General features: G+C 37.1%; 1 protein-coding gene across 1 annotated transcript in view; it reads left to right on the top strand.

Annotated features, from left to right (window-relative positions):
- Nucleotides 1-21,297, top strand: part of LOC145676817 (uncharacterized) — a 114,744-nt gene that overhangs the window by 45,804 nt on the left and 47,643 nt on the right. Inside the window, exons 9-10 of the mRNA XM_081747596.1 lie at nucleotides 1,529-1,630; nucleotides 6,613-6,708. Coding sequence (XP_081603722.1) covers nucleotides 1,529-1,630; nucleotides 6,613-6,708 — 198 coding nt within the window. The remainder of the gene's footprint in view (nucleotides 1-1,528; nucleotides 1,631-6,612; nucleotides 6,709-21,297) is intronic.

The raw sequence follows: 21,297 nt of genomic DNA on the forward strand, positions 1-21,297 counted from the left end.
TGGAGGAACAATGGTACCAAATTCCACACACCACGATTCAGGAGCTGTATACGTCCATTCCACGTCGGATCCAAGCTGTTTTGGACGCAAATGGAGGCCTCATACCATACTAGGTATGATTTTCACACTTTTGCAAACGTTTAATTTTTTTTTTTTTTTTTTTTTTTTTTTGTCCAGCCCCTGTATATATATCTATAGATATAGTGTCTGATGAAGCCAAGTGGAGAGTTGGCGAAAGTTGTTAATATTGGAGAGAGTTATTAATATTTTTTACAAGAAACGTATTGTTTTGCTCAGCGAGTAGTTTAAATCGGATTTAAGTCTACTAAATCAAAGCTTGAACAATGGAAAATATTAAAGTTTGAACCGAAAAATCGCGAACTGTTTTATTCATCCCGCCATAGACGGTAATTTTGGCTCCATTGCAATTTTGGACAACTTTTTAAAGTTTTTCGGTTGAAATTTTGCCGAAAACACAATTTGGGAGTTAGGAGCACATTGTGATCAAATTTAAAGCCAAAAGCCATGGCCCTTTTTATCTACCCGCCCAAGATGGTAAATTCCATCGTAATTTTTGGCTCCATTGCAATTTTTGGGCAACTTTTTGAGGTTTCCCCTGTAGGAATTTTTTTCTGAAAACATTACTTGGGACGTTAGGAACACATTGTGATGAAATTACAAGCGAAAAGCCACGGACCCTTCGATAGCTTTTTAAGGCTTCCTCGTTCTGAAATTTTCTAAAAACACTATTTGAGACCTCAACACAACACATTGTGTGATCAAATTTAAACCGTGGGCCTTTTTTCTATCGACGTGTATAGCCATGGGCCGTTTTACGTAGAAATTAAATCTATCGTTGTAAAAATGTCGTACCAATTGGCAGTACTGTTACGTTGCAAGAATTGTGCCACTAGTGGATACGGTAATAACTTAGTTACTATAACACTGGTATGCGATGAATCGAAATTCTAATTTCGTTATCTCCCGCCAAGTGAACTTTGTGGTGGACAAACACCGTGTGCGTGGGTTTTCTCGGGGTTCTCCCGTTTCCTTCCACCTTCTTCATTCCACCATTTCCTTCATCTTTCGTAATCACCGTCTCCTTTAGCCTAACCGGCATAAACGTGGCACGTAAAACTCAAAAAATTCATTTCATTTCATTTCTAATTTCGTTATTTTATGTACCGAAAAAGAGCGTGTTGTTATAGAAAATCGAACAACAAAATACCCCTTCATTATACCATGCAACTGTGTCTCATATTTTTCAAATTGAAAGTGTCCATTTATTTTATTTTATTTATTTATTTTTTTCAAAAATATACGAACCGTAACTGTATAGCTATCAAAATGTGCTATGACTATTGTAGTAACAGACCAGCAATTCTGTATACCTGATTGGACCAAAATTGTAAAAGTTTTTATGTTTATTCTCAATGTTTTCGTACTTGTTCACAATTCTTAGTTTGACGTAGTGCTGTAGTTGGCTGACCGCTGTTCATAACATTACAAAAATTTTATTATTTTCAAGTGGAAAAGGCGAAAACCAGCAATCAATTTACACAAACTGAGATCACCTTGAAATATCCTATGTATCTCGTAGCTGCAGAACAACCGTCAGATGCTGAGAGTGGTAAGTACCGTTTATGAAATATTCTGCATGATACCAACAACCTTCTCTTATTAGAAAGGATATTTTCAAACCGTAAGAAGGAATTTGTTAAAATTACTGGCAAGTGGATTCGGAACATCAAAATTTGGTATCTACAGAAGGTTGCCTACGATAAAAATATTCGAGTTTGAACCACTTCCCTGGCTACAGAATCTCCTTTCGCAACCACAGATCGCGTTCGATGTGACGGCTAAGGTTCTGAACGATCAACTGGAGCGTAGTTTCCATCGTAGTAAACTCCTGCTTAGAATGGAAAGAGAAATATCTTGGTATTTCGCATTGACAACTTTATGAAGTCCCTACAAGGTGCGAACACAGCGCCAACCAGGTGCCTGTTTGAGGAGTCCAGACTCCAGCCACAGTAGTCGATTGGTGAGATATCGGGAATTTCACACAGAGATGAACGAAAATGGGATCATCCGAATTCCCGCCTCTTCTTCCTTTCTTTCGTAGAACTACTGGGATGGTCGTAGAGTATGGCTGGAGGCCTTGTCTATAGATCCATACATTTGTGGTCTCGTGGTTGTACAGGTGGGGGATGTGAGTGTCGTACAGAGGATCCATGACCTTCTGGAAATAAGCTGCGTTGACTTTGGTGTTGGGGGAGCGTTTCCCGACTGCAATATCCCGCCAGCACCAGAAATCTTTTTCTTGCACTGCTGTAGTAAGTCAGAATTGCTCTTGTGGTCTGTTTGGATAGTAGAAAATGGATCATATTCTGTACGTCTCATGTACTTATTCTCTGCGCAATAAGAGCTGGCTTCTGACAGTTGAGTAGAGCACGTGGAATATTGGAAGCGCTGTTGCCAAGGGCTCTGGAACAGACAAAGCAGCTTAGGCGACAAACTAGGACGTTTAACAAGTCATAATTATATAATCGTAAAAATATAACAGGAACGTATGATTTTAAAATTACAAAAATAATAGTACTTGGAATATATATATTCTACAAGAAAAGTAAAAAATATATTAATAAAGTGCTTTTACCTTGAATTTACATCAACTTATACAGCTTCATACAGCTTCAATATTTTTATTTACTTAAAGAAGAGACTTTGCAAGCTTCTAATGCTGAATCGAACACCAAAAAGTGTTTTAATTAAATTTTAATTAAACTTTTAAAAAGTTTTTCTGATTACTCAATAGCTTTTCCAAAATATAGCAAGTTTACTGCTTCCATTACAAATTCTTGTCCTAACAGGCTACTAAAAGTTTTTTTTTTTTCCTCTTCGTTAGAGTAACTGGAAGACAGACATCAGAACAGAAAATTATCAATAGCAAATGATGTATTGGGCTTGGTTTCTTGTTATACTTTCAAAATTTTAATTATTTGCTTTAATCATTTTCGTTATAGTTTATCTTTTGTGCACAGACCCATGGCCAATGAAAATCTTGACATTTGAAGGCGAATAGTGTTGCACACGAGACGAGACGACCCATAAATATCTATTGTTTGTTTTCTTTGTGAAGCCCTCACATGTGCCTGCATGCAACAAAATCAATCTCCCTTCTTTACTAATTTTGACAAGCATTGTAGTTTTTTAAGTGTCGAGTCAGTTCAACATTTGCTATTTGAGTGGTTAGCATGGAGCCATGTTTCGTCAAGCCGTACTTTTTTCTCGGGTTCGACATTTATCGTTTCCGTTTAAAAAAAAAAAAACTCATAATAACTATATCATCCTCGCTTTGTAATACAATCTTCCTTCTTAAAAGTTTCTTATATCGAAACCGTGTCTTTTTAAAGTACTTTTCGCTGAGTTGACGTCCCACCCGTAAATAAATTATCTATCCATAACGAATCAAGGAGAAAATTTAAAGTGGGATGAAAGGGGTCCTTTATTTTTTTCCTCGTCTTCGAAATAGCATAGAACTGTTATATATCATTTCCCGTGACTGACTTCTATATGTTTAACCACTTTTGTTTTACATTGTTGTTCCAGAATTTTCAGTCGTCATTATTTATTTTGTAAATACAGCACATACTGAAACTATTCACAACCAACAATTAGCACTAATTTGGAAAGAACACTTAACACAGCACACACACTACCGCTCACTGAAACAGCTATTTCACAGAAGATTCAACCCTCAAAAACCGGCAACAGCGCGGTCGTCGCCTAGAAACAGCGTGGAAGAATACTGCAGTGATTGGCTAACAATCCTCCCTTTCGTTTTGTTTATAACACGTGCAGCTATCTGTCAAAGGCCAGCTCTTGTTGCGCAGACAATAGAGCTCTCCTTTGCCTAGGGTACACACCCATTTCCACTTGTCCCCTGCAAGATGTATTTCATACAGTTTTGCTGGGGTTTGTGAATCTCTCCTGGATGTGACTCTTTGCGAGATAGTCTCCGTGCACTTGTGACGAGCTTTCAATGCGAGATTCTTCCGGATGATGGTGGAAACTTTTCCTGTTGAGACACCATATCGTATGGCCAAACTTCCTTGCGTTGGGAAATTGTCCTGTGTTACTGCTCTCCTAATGGGGTGCACCGTATTGTTTTTTTCAAGCGGGCTGAGGCCGTGTTCGTACAATTTCCGGCCGACCATGTGCCACAGGAGCCTGTTGTAATAGATGACGGAAAGTTTACAAATGAATCCCTCCCAAAAAGCTGTCACTTTTACCTTCCACGGATCGTCCTCAACTGATGCTGTTATCAAGTACAAGCCTCAGTGTAAGCAGGTATGTAGGGGAAATAACAGTGGTTAAATGCGTCGTTCGGGGGACAGTGAAAGTCGACTATTTTTATCGTGGGAAACGTTGTATTTGAACAAAATCTATCAGTAAATTTTATTTATTTATTTCACTTTACCTCTAACTTGGCCGGAAATCTTTGGTTTCCGAGTTCTGTGCTTTCAAAGTTGGATTGGACTTAGATTTTCGGAAAAATAAATAAATAAATAAAATGAAGTGATCACTAATTGTTATTGTGTGCTTATAATTAAGATTTGCTAAAAATCAGTGGACAAATTTTGCCGAAGCCGGGAAACAACTAAATGTTAAGGTTCTGTATGCTTCCTACTTTCTCCCTCTCCCTGACAGTAATTACAAACAGTAGATCAGTTTTGGGAAGAAGACCAGATCATACTTGCAAAATCCTTATCACTGAAGTAATAGTTATTTTCAAAACAGTTGTAATATTTATTTATTTATTTATTTATTTATTTATTTATTTATTTATTTAACGGCAGAGTTAAGGCTATGTTTGCCTTTTCTTACACTCAACCAACTCAAATGTATACAAGACATACATACTACAATTGATGTCAAATCCATAAAAAATACAATTACTACATTAATGCATATATACCTACACACACATATATACCCCTACACACGGATCTGCTCCCTTACATACCCCCTCCCCCCATACCCTCATACTATTTATCATAAAAACAAGAAAACTATACACACAGCATACACAGAACGATATATTTATTCTTAAAAGTATACTACCTTACATTCCCCCCTCCCCCATACCTCCCCACTAACCTAGTATTATAGATACATACCTCAAGTTTCTGTTTACAATTGGTTGCTACTGCTCAGCTTTATGGGGAAAAAAAAGAAGAAAAAAAAAACATCATTCCCGAGATTGGTGTACATTGGCTAAGGCTATCAGATATTGCTTCAAATTTCTTTTGAATGTCGCAATTGAAGGTGAATTCCTTACATCTGGTGGAAGTCTGTTCCATTCTCTAATACCAGAGATTGTGAATGAATTAGCCATTTGATTCGTATTATGACGAGGTATCGACAGCAGTGTTGATCTGCTAGAGCGAGTATCACGATTGTGGCTATCTCTAACATACTGTAGTTTATTGTGAAGATATATAGGCACACCAAATGTCAAAACTTTAAATAAAATTGTCATTGATTGATATATGTAGCGAGCTTGGATATCTAGCCAGCCCAATTCATTAAAAAATGGCGTCAAGTGATCTGAACGTTTAAGATTAAAAACATACCGAACGCATGCATTCTGGACCCTCTGTAACTTTCTTAGCGCTTCTTTATTTACGTTAATAGTGGTGTGCCCGGTAATTGTAGTGTTATAACTGTACATTCACCTCTCTAAGTTTTTTTTTTCTTTTCTTAAAAGTACTTAAAAATGAATCCCTGTACCCCAACTTCTTTTATATAGTTTGTTTCACCGGTACCGTAGGATGCTAAAACGTGGATATTGAGATAAAAGGCATACTAGTTCTTGTGTAATCCCTTGAACCGCTTCCATATATCCCATAGTTTAAAACATGATGTTTCGCATTTTCAGTAATTTATAACTGAAAGGAGGCCTTTATCGACCCATGTTTTTCAACACTTTTTTTCTTTTATTTGATATAAGGAAGTAGGTGCCAGAGTTTGGTCATCGAATTTCTAATTTTTGTTATATATCAATATTCAGCTGTTTATTAAAAATAAATTTTACAAACAGTAACTCTTCATTACATAAAAAGGAAGCGGAAGAAGTAGGGAGATGAACCTTAACTGAAGAACCTCCGTCCTGTTCCATGTTAGCCTCTTGAGTCATAGAATATTGTGAGGAAAATGGCCTCTTCTTATTTCCATATTATTATGTAACTAAGAAAACACGTTTTGTTACTTTTTGTTTCATATTATATAGTATTTAAATTCCGTTTTCTATCCAATAGTTATCTCCTTTCTCACAAAACTTGCATCAACCAAACCATTTGCAAGTTTTTAACAATCTGTGAGATATCCTTCCAGCTTCAGGCATGCTATCACAGCGCTATTTCTGAAGTATATATCCATTATATCTTATAGCTGTACTTCTTTCTCTTGTAGTCTGATAAAGCGCCAGCGAAAGTATTTATCTTTTTTTTTTTTTTTTTTAATTTTCTTATTTTACTCTTTGTTTTCAGCTATTTTCAGGATTGTTTAGTTTTATACATATTTTAATTGATTACTTTTAATTCTTTCAAGTGATTCCAAGTAGATCAACGGTAGAGAGCAGCATGCAGACTGATACATGGAGCCCAGAAATTCCAGAACATCAGGATCAAGCATCTCAAGTAATTGGTAAGAATTTATTATTTTTAAAGAGAGTGACTTTCACGAATTAGAGCAGAATCTGATTTCCTCTTGAAACTACAGATGGTGATCAGAAAAATGGAAACACCTGAACGAAATTGCAATTTACCAGATTAATATGGTGTCGGGCCACCTTTCGCCTTCAGAACAGCCTTGATGCGACGTGGGATGGAGGCATAGAGGTCGTGAATGGTAGCAAGTGGAATTTTACACCATTCCTCGTGCAGGGCATCGGCCAGTTCTGTGAGAGAGGATGGAGGTGGAAATGGTCGCCGGAGTCGTGTTTCCAAGACTGGAGCACAGATGTTCAATTATGTTGAGATCTGGGATTGGGCGGGCCAGGGGAGGTGTTGAACTTCATCCCGATGTTCCTCAAACCACGCTGCAACAACGCCAGCTGTGTGAATGGGTGCATTATCATCCTGGAAGATGGCGTCATTGTCCGGGAACAACATCCGGACCATAGGATGCAAGTGGTCTCCTAAAATTACGACATAATCGTTGGCAGTGATTCGTCCGCTAAGTGTGACCACAGGACCCAATGAAAACTATGATATGGCGGCCCACAGCATCACCGAGCCGCCGCCATGTTTCACAGTTGGGTGGAGACACTGCAGATCATAAGCTTCTTTGGGCGTTCTCCACACATAAACACGGCCCGTGATTGGGAATAGGGTGAAGGATGACTCATCCGACCATATCACACGTTTCCAGTCCTCAACGGTCCAAGTTGCATGGTCGCGGCACCATTTGCGGCGTGCGAGAGCGTTATGGTCCCTGATGAGTGGTTTGGCCCGTGCAACACGACACCGTAAGTTCATGTTATGTAATTCGTGGCGGACTGTGATTGTCGAAACAGGGTGGGGGAGGTGCTGATTGAGTTCCTCCGCAGTGGCACGACGGTTCTGCGTGACAATGCGCTTTAATACCCGGCGTGACCTGTCACTCATGATTTTCTTCCGCCACTGTTCCGCTTCCCCGCTGTGGTTTTCCTGTGTGTTGTGTAGGCCGTCATCACCTTCGACACTGTCCCACGCGACACACCTAACACAGTAGCCACTGCCGTCATACTCACTCCACATAACCGCGCACCAACAATTTGCCCTCTTTGAAAATCTGAGAGGTCTCCCATTTTACACTACCTCCGTCTGCTGCAGCCACTGGACACTGCTGTTCCACTGCGCCTGACGTAGTATGGAGACCAACCTAACACACCACCACCAGCAGTCCGGCGCTGCAGGCGTCACGACACCACTGCCAACCCATACATCTGACGTGTTACCAACTACAGGTGTTTCCATTTTTCTGATCACCATCTGTATTTCTAAAGTAAACCGCTTGTTAAAAAAATAAATTTCATGATTTTGAACTTACATGAAGTGGTGTTAAGAAATTAACGACGTCTCAGGGAGAGCGGGCTTAAAGCAAAGCAGTTTTAATGTAGTTGATCTTATATTGTATCTTATTACCTTATTAGTATATTGTACGTAATAAATAGATATAATTAATAATTATTCTGCAAAATAGAAAGAAATGTAAGCAAATAGGCTAGTACTCACCACACACATACACACACAAAAAGATCTTTAAAGTAGCGCTTTCGGAAGATCTTTCATCCATCTTCAGCTTAAATTCAATTCAAAGAGGATTCAAAATATGGATAGAAGGATAAAAGGATTGTAGTTAAAAAAATGGTAAAAAATGGTTAAAAGGATTAGAAAATACAGAGCACAAGTCTCCTGTCAAAAATTAACACTCACTCGTCATTGTTCACTGTTTTTTCCCTTTCAAACGGAGGAAATATGTAGTAAAAAGACTGCTCCAAATCACATTTATATCTCGTTTATCTAAATTGAGCATAGATTTCTCTTTATAAATGTAATAGGATTTTTTAAAATTTTTCGTTCAGTTGCTGTTTTTGCCCTCTCTATCAAACATAAATCCGCAATGCTATGGTTATTGTCTTTAAGATGCGCTGCTAATACAGATAACTGTTGTAAGCTACGGGATTTCGATGTGTGAATGTGCTCTGCTATTCTAGTACAAATATTCCTTTTTGTATGACTTATATATACTTCGTCACACTGACATTTAACCTGATAAAAGCCACTACTAGTTGAAAATCGGCTTTAAAAAATTAAAATTCGTTATGTATATTTCTATGGATTTAGGAGGAATTTCTGAAACTTCGATGTTGTGTTTTTGCAGTATCTTCTTAATTTTTGCCGAAAAAGTTGCGGAACCAGAGGGACACCAATCGAATAATCTTACACATGTTTCACATTTTTTAATCGTTTTAACCATTTTTTGCCTTTCCATATCTCCCTCCCCCCCCCCCTCCGTATTTTAAACCGGCTTCGAATTGGATTCAAGCTAAAGATAGAAGAAGAATATTCCGAAAACGCTACTTACAAGAGTATTTTGCATTTTATGGTGAGTACTAGCCTTTTGCTTTCATTTCTTTCTAAACATTATCATCGCTCGCAATACTGTCATATTCCACAAAATATCTTTATATTAGGTACTTCTTATACAGTTTAGAGCTCCTCCGTGGCTAAGCGGTTAGCATACGCGCCTTTGGCGTGGGAGACCCGGGTTCGATTCCCGGCGGGAGTTCATGTGGTTCGGATTCCACGTTAATCAGTAGGTCCACGTCTCATATAGCTTCGCTGCTGAAAGGGACGCTAAACTAAAATCAACTCAACTCAATTCTTATACAGTTTAATGTAAATGTTTCCAACAACAAATCAAGTTATTTCTTTGTTCCGAAAAATAATATAGAAACGATTGCATTGAGTCGATTAATCTTGCGTATTTGGCGGATGGGTATTTTGGTGAGATTTGTATACAAAATTGAATGTATCTTTCGTATTGGCACACATTCACTAGTAGTAATATACTGTAGGGTATGAGACCAAAATGCTTGCAGAGATGATTATGAACATGAATGAAACGCTATCTGCAGTTCTGTTTTAGAGGCATTCAGAATCCAACGAGTGTCGTATTACCATTCTATAATTACTGCTTAATTCAAGGGAAAATGAAACTCGAAGCAGAAAGCTGCAATGAAGCTCCCAGTAATGCCTTTTATTACTAATTGAACGTAAAGAACACACATCAAATATACAATAATACTCACCTGTGTTATTTTTTTTCCTTCAAATTCTCACCTATATTTTAGACAAAATTGCCGATGATAGACAATCGATAATTTTGCCTAAAATATGGATGAGAATTTGAAGGGGGAAAAAAAAATGACATAGAAATACACTCAGATCAGTATTATTTTGTAACATCTCTTTGCCAGAACATCTTTGAGCTTATGTAGTTCGGGTCCCACGTTAAGCTGTTTGTCCATGTCTTCTATAGCCTTTGTGCTGAAAGGAAAGCTAATTTCCAAACCAGTATAATTAACCGCTTTATGTAATTAAACAAAGATTGTGTGTGTGTGAATGGGGGGGGGGGTTGCTGGAACTTAACAGGTTGACTGCCATGAGCATCATATGTGGTGCTCACCTTATTTCTTTGTGGGGCCATGAGCATCATATATGATGCTCATGTTTGATATCACAAATTATTAACCTATCCAGGTTCTTGAGCATCATATATGATGCTCATTGTTGCAAATTATTGCGAAAGACCATGAGCATCACATACGGTACTCGGCTCCCATTGGTACATTTTCGGGAGAAAAAATATCGCGACAAAAATGTAATATAACTATCCATAATCGAGCCAAAGGTAAGAAGAAATTTATGGCCTCCTGGGACCAGTACCCTCACATCACCTTGGCAGTAACCTGTAACTTCGTAATTCGATGTTGTAACACGAAGGATTGTGACCAACTAGACGGTTTTTAGTGGATGATATATGGACAGTATGTTACTGTTATTTGTGACTATCCTGACGAGAGTTAGACTCTTTCTTAAGAGTCCCCAATTGTTCCACGATGCTGAGTCTACACCAACAATTCTGTGTGAGTCATCGAAGCCGGAATAAGCGTGCACCAAAGACGTAGATCGTAACCATTTGACTATACAAAAGTAGTTACCAAGTGCAAGAGGAACTTTTATCAGATTTTGAACTCAATACTTGATGTAACTGTTCCCAGGAAAAGGATATATGCTCAAAGAAATATCCATATTGGTTCATAAAGAATATTATAGAAAAAAAAAATCTGAATATAATAAATTTATGTTCGTACAGACCAGGAGAGAATTAAAGAAAATGATAAATATTGCATATTCTGATTTTGTAAAGCAAATTAAAAAAAAATAAAAAAATAATAAAAATAGATGTAATATCCGTTCTTTTTGAAATTTAGTTCAAAACAAAAAGGGAGAAATGAGACAATAATAGTATACTAAAATACCAAATAACGTATTGGAAACTGGTAAAAGAGTAGCTGAGGGGTATGCCCAATTCTTTCAATTTGTCCCCCGCCAAATGGACTTTGTGGTGGACAAACACCGTGTGCGTGGGTTTTCTCGGGGTTCTCCCGTTTCCTCCCACTTTCTTCATTCCACCCTTTCATTCATTACTCATCATCACCGTCTCCTTTAGCCTAACCGGCATAACCGTGGGACGTAAAACTCAAAGATTTCATTTCATTTCATTTTTTCTTTCAATTTGTATATAAAACCTCCCCCAATACTATGGACTGGCCCACTAGTGATAATATGTTTGTTTCTCATAGTGTAACTTTAAATAGTGTATCCATCAATGAATATAGAATTGCTAGAAAGAAACTTAACCAAAAAAGGCTGGTGGACTTTGTGGATTACCTCCTTATATACTCAAGGCATATCCACTATGCTCCATCTTTAATATAATTATAAAAACTAGTTGTTTCCCTACATTATGGAAAACAACTCGAGTATGTCCTGTTTTGAAATCTGGAGATAGTAAAATAATTGAAAATTATCGACCCATAGCAATATTATGTGCACCAGCAAAAATATTAGAACAAATTCTGTTGATCAAATTCTAAAGCGTCAAACTACATATTTCGAAGTTTCAGCATGGGTTTTATCCTGTCAGATCTACAATGACAAATTTAGTTAATTACGTTCAATACATATATACTATTTTCCATAGGCGTTCATCTGTCCATTCAGTCTATTTTGACTTTTCCAAAGCATTTGACAAGATTGATCATACTATACTAATAGATAAACTTGATAAATTTGGATTATGTTCACAATATATAAAACTCTTTCGATCATACCTTACGGATCGAGTGCAATATGTGATGTACAAACAATTTAAGTCCGTAGAATATAGATGTAATACTGGAGTACCTCAAGGATCCAGCCTTGGATCTCTTCTTTTTATATTGTATATTAATGATATATTTAATACTGTTAAATGTGCCAACTGTCTAATGTACGCAGATGACATTAAACTATTTATCGAAGTAAATAACCATAGAGATAGCCTATGTCTACAACAAGACATTGATGAATTGTATAACTGGTCAGTAAGAAATAGGCTTCAATTTAATGTAAAGAAATGTAATTAAATTGTATTTAGTAATATTAATCATAGTCCGGAAGTTCAATATATAATTAATAAACAATTAGTTCAGAGGGTAAATTATATTAAAGACTTGGGTGTAATATTAGATTCAAAACTTACATTTAACAATCACGTGAATTATATAGTAAAATGTGCATACAAACAGTTAGGTTTTATCATCAGAAATGCTGCAAACTTTAAAACTATTGATTGTAGTAAAGCTTTATTTAATAGTCTAGGAAGAAGTAAGTTGGAATACGGATCCTTAATATGGAAAACTCCTACATTCTCCCATTCCAATAAAATAGAAGCAGTTCAGAAATGTTTTCTACATTATTTATATTTCCAGAAATACCAAATCTCAGCTATAAGACAGAATATCATATCAACATTTGCTAAATGAATTTGATTATACTAAATTATCTAATAGACAAAAAATAAATGAACAAATATTTTTATACAAACTGGTTAAAGGTATATACGATAACAGTTCGTTTCTGGGACTTAAAATTTAACGCAAAAATGGTTAATACTCGACAGAGGTACTTATTATTATATGATACACCTAGAACGGAGCATTACAGCAGTTCACCATTAGTTCGAATATGCAAAACATATATTATATCACAGAAATTGCCGTATTTAGATTTAAGTGTCATTTTGAACCTATTGTGAATTGTTGCGACAAAATGTTTTTTTTATGAATTTCTAAAAGGTATATTCACATGTTTGTGTATAAACGTATTAATTTCATGTATTTTTGCTACTGTAGCTATTTCAGATTTAAATAGCTTGTTAGAAAATTAATTGTATAATATTTATCTATATTCTTCTTCTTATTTTTTTTATTATTTTTCTTTTAAATCTATTACAATAATAAACTTGTAAAAAAAATGTTCAGGTCTTCTGTAACTGGAGAAAATATTCTCTGTTGAAGACAATAAATAAATAAACTTTAGAATACTAATGTGCTATTTATACCTACGTTCTATAAAACATTAAATTTCTGGAAAACAGTGCAACTAGCACAATAGCTTTGTGTGTTGAAATTTTTGATGCACAATAAAAATTAGCAATTATTTTTTCAAAGGTATTAACAAAGTAATGACAATATACATAGATATGGTATATATAGGGTGTTCCAAAATAACACTGACAACGTTTGGGAGATAATTGCTGACACAAAGATAAGACAAAAAGCCGAAAACATGAAAAAATGAACTTTAAAGGTCCATAGCTCCAAAATTATGGGACCTACCGTAGCCGGGTCAAGACTTCACTGAGGAACTAATATTTGCGCTATCCAAAAATACATGTTTCAGAATCCTAAGGTACTCTCGCAACAATTTTTATAGAGGGAGTTTGGCTACGGTTATATAATTTGAAATGCTCACCAACTACCTCTATAAAAAATTGTTGCGGAAGTATCGCAGAATTCTGAAACTTGGATATTTGGATAGGACACATACTAGTTCCTAAATGAAGTCTTGACCCAACTATGGTAGTTCCAAAATTTTGGAGCTATGGACCTTTTAAGTTCATTTTTTCATGTTTTCGGCAGATTGTGACTCCGAAAGAGAGCATTTGTGCACCCAGGTTGGTCTATACTTTTTGTCTTATCTTGGTGTCAGGCAGGGATTTTCCCAGGATTTTGATTTCAGGGGGGTGTAGATTTTTACTGGGGGAGATGTCCCGACTTCTGTAACGTTTATACGTATTTAATGTTAAAATGTGTTAAAGAGCTAATATACCAAGTTAAATGAATGTAATCTAAAACCTGCTTTCTACTTGCGTAACTTACTTCTCGAGTCATATTAATAATATGATTACTCACCGTTAAACTATTGCAACTATTAAGAAAATACTAGTATTCACGACTTCTGGAAGCAGATAAGATTTTCAACCACCCTTCATATGCACACATAAGTCCATAAAACACGTATTAATACCAAATGCACAGGAACTTCACTTTATTTGCAAAAGGCAGCTAGCAATTTAAACACTAATAACCCTGCTCGCTTGAAGTTCAACCATACATAATTTAAGGTTGAAATAAACAACTTTTCACTTCAGATAAATTGCCACACTTGCAGTATGTGTCATCGTGCACATTTAATTTCTCCTTGGTTTCTTAAGCCAGCGGTTGTGAGTTCTCTCAATGAAATTGTTGAATAGGCGAACACTTTCTTCATCATCTTCCCTTCCATCTAGAATCTTAGGACCCTCGATGGACACTTTCATAAGAGCACACACATGTTCTGGGGAGGGTCTAGCTCTTTCAGAGCAGAACATTCTGTTTGTTGTCGAGAAAGATCTCTCCATATAAGCTGTTCCAATGAGCAGATAAAGTATCTTCCTCGCAACAGTTGAGTCATTATGTTAAACTGCATAAAAATATCCACAAGAAATATCCTCTGGCAACCTCTTTTCCATTCTACGTAGCTATACTGTAAAGAAAGTTCTTCCGACACTTTCAGTAGAGAATAAGACAGTTTCTTGAAGTCTGGCTTCTCTTCTTCTTTTACAAACTTTTCTGAAACGTGCCCAGAACCTGAGGATCGTCGTTAAATCTCAGTCTTAACATTTTCCACAACTGTCTTCCTGTATTTCTCAGAAACAGACAGCATTTCAACTGTATCAACATCACTGACGAAAACAACACCCACTTCTTGTGCAAATTCGATCATTTGTGCTGACAGACCGAAAATATCGTATACTTTTTGACATAGTGAAAATTCGAAATGCTCTAATTCAGTGATGGATAAACTAGGCTTCCGGGCGAGATGAGGCGTTCCACAATATGATGCCTGATCTTACAAATGAAAAGAAGGATTGAGTTTCTTCGATAAAATTGCATCAGAATCAGGGCCGTGCCGTGGAAAATCAGCGCCCGGGGCGAGAGTATACAACGGCGCCCCCATACATATATTCCAAGCAATTTTTCCTTTTTTCTCTCGAATTTTTCGCCCCCTTACTCCGGCGCCCAGGGCCGTCGCCCCGCTCGCCCCCCTTCCCTTACGGCACGGCCCTGATTAGAACAGACCGATAGATGAATATTTAATTTCACTTCAAAGAATCACTGCATCCCAGTACGAACCAGATTATAAAAGCTGCATTTGGTAATAGAGCTTAGTATTACAGGAATTGTCTAATGTGCCATTCTTATTTTAGAAAATTATATTGGCCCGATTAAGATTCTTTTCCCTTTTTCTTTGGTCCTCTTCTAAGAAAGTTCACACGTCACTATCCTAGTTCGTTCTTCTATTTGGGAAACGAACGTGTAATAATCACCCGCACCATAAGGGAAGCCCTAGTTTGCCTCATATGGTACGTTCAAATGATAGCTCATGAACAACACAGATGATATCCTAATTATGCAAAGTGACATTCACATAATGATTCGCGTTCGTTTCATTTATCGATCTTTTGACAGTCGCTCAGTAGTATCGACATTTTTTTTAAAAAAAAGTAAAACAATAAAAGAATTCGTCAGTTTCGTCGCCAAGTCATTTTAAAAGTCGTTAGTCGCTTTTCTAAAAATTTTGTTGCTATCAACCTCTCGGAATCCACTAGATTTAGTGACTTATCGTTAAGATCGGCAACATCAACACCGAATTACGATGAAATGAAATGAAATTTTTCAGTTTTACGTCCTACGGTTATGCCGGTTAGGCTAAAGGAGACGGTGATGATGAGAAATGAATGAAATAGTAGAATGAAGAAAGTGGGAGGAAACGGGAGAACCCCGAGAAAACCCACGAGCACGGTGATTGTCCACTACAAAGTCTACACGGCGCGAGCTGGGATCAAACCAGGGACCCCAAGCACCGGAGATGAACGCTCTACCACTGAGCCACCGCGCCCCCACCGAATTACGATATATAGTGTTGCCAGTCAAAACACGCAAATCTTAAATAAGTTTTAATAATATTTCTTGCTAAATAACATAGACAAAAGAACATTCTCCATTATCTACGCTAAATCAGAATATATCAATAGAATAGAAACAGAAATAAGGACAATAATAGGAGCGGAAGTATCCGAGTATCGCTAATTCTCTAACCATAAAGTTGTGCATCGGCAGAACAAAGCAGCTTGCCATGCTTGGGGTCCTTCTTGGAGCGTGGAAGTGGTTAAGGAAGGGAGGCAAGGCAATGTGAGTTAGAAGGAAGCAGGGGTTGCCTCAGGTTGCCTCGCAACCCTTGTCTTCCTTGCTCAACGGTGCACCTAGAAGGAGCCACTCGCTGTGTTGATATGTACCTTATGCTTTTCCTTAGTAATATAAATTCTGTACACTACAACTGACTAGAACAGTGAATTATCTTTGACAGTATTGTTGTGATAGTTTTGAGGTGTGTTAGGAATGTGTTAACTGAAATTATCTAGGAGGGTATTCCTCGTAATCTAAGGGGGGAAGGGGTAGAAAAATCTATGGTATCAGGAATCACCTTTCAAACGTTGTCGGTGTTTTTTTTAAACACCCTATATTTGTACCACAAGTGGTGAAAAGGTTTAATATTGTGAAGTATGGTATAATAATTATCAGCGACTAGGAGATAATATTTCTATCACCTCACCTTAAAATGTAGAAATTATTTAGTTTGATCAAAATTTGTAAGTTTTTGTACGTTGAGTGATTGGTAAAAAATTGTTTATACCTTTATTATTTCAGACAAGAATACAGTGTATTGTCTGTAATCTATTCAGGATACTTTGTCCACTAACTTGGATAAGATAAAAAGCAGCTCGTGTTGGTAATATTTTGTAGTAAAAATGTGTGTAGATTTTTTCGTAATACCCTATATTAACTAATTAACTAACTAACTAACTCTATGGCCTATGGAACCCGCAGGTTCAATGCCGCGTTCACAAAAGCTATCCACTGACTTCTATCCTTAGCTAACTGCATCCAGTTTCTACTTTGTATTCCAATCTCTGCGAGATCCATCTTAATATTGTCCTCCCATTTGCGCCTAGGTCTTCCTAATGTTCGTTTTCCGATTGGTCTTCCAGTCAAGACTTTGAAAGCGTTTCTACTTTCTTCCATTTTAGTTGCATGACCCGCCCACCTAAGCCTCCTAGACTTTACGACCCTAACAATGTTGGGTAAACCGTATAAATTATGTAGTTCCTCGTTATGAAGTTTCCGCCATTCCCCATTCCCGTTCCTTCTGAGTCCAAATATTCGTCTCAGGATCTTGAGCTCCTCCGTGGCTAAGCGGTTAGCGTACGCGCCTTTGGCGTGGGAGACCCGGGTTCGATTCCCGGCGGGAGCTCATGTGGTTCGGATTCCACGTTAATCAGTAGGTCCACGTCTCATATAGCCTCGCTGCTGAAAGGGACGCTAAACTAAAATCAACTCAACTCAACTCGTCTCAGGATCTTGCTCTCAAATACTTTCAGTCTATGTTCTTCCCTCAGAGTAAGTGACCATGTTTCGCAGCCATACAGAACAACAGCCATAATTATCGTTTTGTATATTTTAAGCTTCAAATTCCTCGACAGAATTCGCGACAACAAGAGATTTTGAACCGAATAGTAACACGAATTCCCTGCTTTGAGTCGACATTTAATTTCTTCGTGAATATGATTTTCCTCTCTTAATATTGATCCTACATATTTGAAACTATCCACTTTATCAAAAGTATTATTTAATATTTTAACGCATCCATAATTTGCTGTATTCCGGTCCCGACGCACTTCCATGTATTTAGTTTTCTCTGCATTTCTCTCTACTGTTCTCCTATCATCCCCTATTAAATTTCCATCATCAGCATATGCCATAACCTGGTGAATACCGTTCAACTCTAGGCCCTGGTTGCTATCTTTGATTTTCCTTATTGCGTATTCCAGAACAAAGTTAAATAATAATGGCGACAACCAGTGGCGTATCCTGAGTTTTGAGGTTGGGCATGCAATGTTCCAATACCACTACTTCTACTACCACTATATAATAATAATAATAATAATAATAATAATAATAATAATAATAATAATAATAATAATAATAATAATAATAATAATAATAATATATTATTATTATTATTATTATTATTATTATTATTATTATTATTATTATTATTATTATTATTATTATTATTATTATTATTATTATTTGTAAAACGCTCCAGCACTCCTTTATGGTGGAACATTCTACCTTGCGGCGTAGAACAAACTTTACATCTGTTTCAGTATCATGATGATGATGATTGGTGTTCTTCCCGAATGCAAGTCTTTGACCCGAAGGTCCCATGGTGTTTTTCCATTGCCTTCCATAGGATGATGATGACGTCCTAAGGATGGGACCAACAGCTTAACGTGGGATCCGAACCACTTGTGTCTCCACCGGGAATCGAACACGGGACCCCTTGATTACAAGGCGACGAGCGTAACCACTCAGTCACGGGGGACACAATATTGAATGATGAAAAGAAATATATTTTGTTCAAGTGCAAACAGTACACTGTTCGAGAAACGAATGTTCCACCGTCAATTTCTAACTAGTTTTCAAAATCACTTTTATGCTTTAAAATGCTTGCACTTCCTCTCCCGCTAATAAAATAACGTAGTTCATATATATTCTTACTAGGTAGCTATTGAACGATTTGAAAATACACACTATTCACTCGGAAACACAAGTAAGGAATAATATAATCAATCCAAGGGTTAATATAATCCACCCAATAATCAGTCCAATGCTGTGCTGAATTTGCTTCTCCAATTTAAGCTCTTAAAAAAAAAAAAAAACAGAGACAGTGGTAAACCAAATAAGTTGGCAAATGTGAATGAGGACATGAGGAAGATTGTCAGCGAGGACAATCATCCCCTTTCTCAAAGAGGGACACCTTCGAGCAGGCAGGCACATTGTGCTTTTTTTCTCTCCCTCTCTCTCTGTTTCGTTTGACAGAAGAGCAAAAAGAATGTGGATGCTCCAATCGCCCATGTAACACTGTAATGAAGTCCCAGTCGTCATATCATTTCCTCTTGTCCCTCTCGCCCAGAAACTTACGAAACTAATGGATACTTTCTTATATATGTTCCTCGCTACGTTCCAGCGGTTTCTCAAGCATGTATATAACTCCAAAGTTTGTTTGTTACATTGGTGTGCACATCTATAAGCGCATCCTAATAGTAATGCGGAATTAATACTTGAAAAAAAAAAATGTTTGGGAAAAGAAGGGGGTTCAATGCTCTTTTGCGTTACTCTTGTACCCACCATTCTCTGTAAATATAGCATGTTCAAAAAGAGTAGACTATCAGAAAATAATTAGAATTATGATGATACTCACCAATTACTTGAAAAGAAAATCCACTCTTCTGGTCTTCTTGCAAAATTCCTCGGTGACTTTGTCAAAGAATGAATCTTTGCTTTTCATTTCTATTAGAAGATCTTTCTCTATAGACATCATCGCCAAAGCCGAAAGACGTTCTTGTCCTTGAGAATTTCTCTGGAATGTTTTTATGCGTTTCAAGGCCGAAAATGAACGTTCCACTGATGATGTAGTTGAAGGTATAACTCTAATTAATTCGCACAGTTTGTTAAGTTCTTGAAGGCCAGTCTGTAGACCATTTGAAACTAAGAAGTTGTAAATATCTCCCAAACTCCTCCCACAAAATGATCAGAATTATAGACACCCTTAAGCTCGGCTTTCAATCGTACAAAATCAAAGAACTTTGCGTACATTTTCTCCAATTGCACAAACTGTTGTTCTGGAAAATCTTTTGAAAATTTTGAAAATTTAGAACAATCAAGAAGTTCCAAAAAAGACATTTCTGGCAGTGAATCAAAACGGTGCTGCAGCTGCAATATTATGGTGTCATATATTTCACAATAAAGCCTCTTGAATTCCTCCTCTACTGATAAGGGATTGGCTTGTTTTCGGCGTTTTGTCGGCGGATCATTAGATAGTAAGGTGTCGCGCCAAACTTCTTCAAAACCATTGTTGCGTTTTGATGACAGTCTCTCCTTCAGTGTCAGTATTTCTTTTGAACAATGTCTAAAGACTTGGACTGTAAGATATTAAACACTACATCGGTGAAAGTGTATATGTCTTGAAACAAATTTAGAAGAAAATTAAACTGAAAGTCATTTAACTTTGCAAGAAATCCGTCTGCCTCTTGTACGGTAATACTATCCCAATCCCCAGGAGATTCTAAGATGGCTTCTAATAGTTCCTGGAGCTGATCTTTGCAGTTAGCAATAGTTTGCAGTAATCGGCTGGAAAAGTTCCATCTCGTAGCTGCAAGTCGTGGGAATCTTTTCTTAACAAATGTGTCCAACATATTAGTTCTTTTTGTTGAAGAAGAGAAAAATGCAGCAATTCCATTAATCGTAACGAAGAATATGCGACAAGCACTAATAAAGGAAACGGATTGTGACAACACAAGATTTAGCTTATGCGCGTAACAATGTATAAAAATCGCCTCCGGAACAATTTCCCTTACCCGCCTCTGGACCCCACTTATGTCACCTGCTAACACTGCAGCCCCGTCGTAAGTTTGTGCGATCAGTTTATTTTTGCACTCAAACTGTTCTAACACTTTCATAATTAGATTTGTTAATGCTGCAGCACTACGATCAGAACTAACGTCACTAAACCCTAAAAATCTTTCAACAACGTTATTGTTGTGACTGTAACGCAACACAGTAGATAACTGGGATAGATTGGTGACATCTGATGTTTCATCGAGTTTTGATTTGAGATTTAATTTCTTCAACCATAACTGCACCCACACTTTGTATTAAATCATTTTGAATTAAGGGAGATGTACCTGAGAAAACCTTAGATGTGGTCAAATGATGTTTCAATTTTGCATCAAATTCTGATAACAACTGTAGGATTTCCACGTAGTTGCCTCGGTTGTTCGATTCTTCGCTCTCGTCGTGCCCGCGAAAAGGTAATTCTTGCTTGCCTAAAAGACACGTCACATACGTTAGTCTTTTCAAAATTTCCCTATTCTCTTTTACGGTTTCATTATGTTTTCTAATATCCTCTCGCTTTTGCTTATCAAATTGTACGTCTATTCTAATTTTGCCAAAGGTCGCCAAAGTTATTAGTG

This window comes from Thermobia domestica, unplaced genomic scaffold (assembly GCF_964235325.1).
Source record: "Thermobia domestica unplaced genomic scaffold, izTheDome1.hap1.1 HAP1_SCAFFOLD_388, whole genome shotgun sequence".
NCBI lineage: Eukaryota > Metazoa > Arthropoda > Insecta > Zygentoma > Lepismatidae > Thermobia > Thermobia domestica.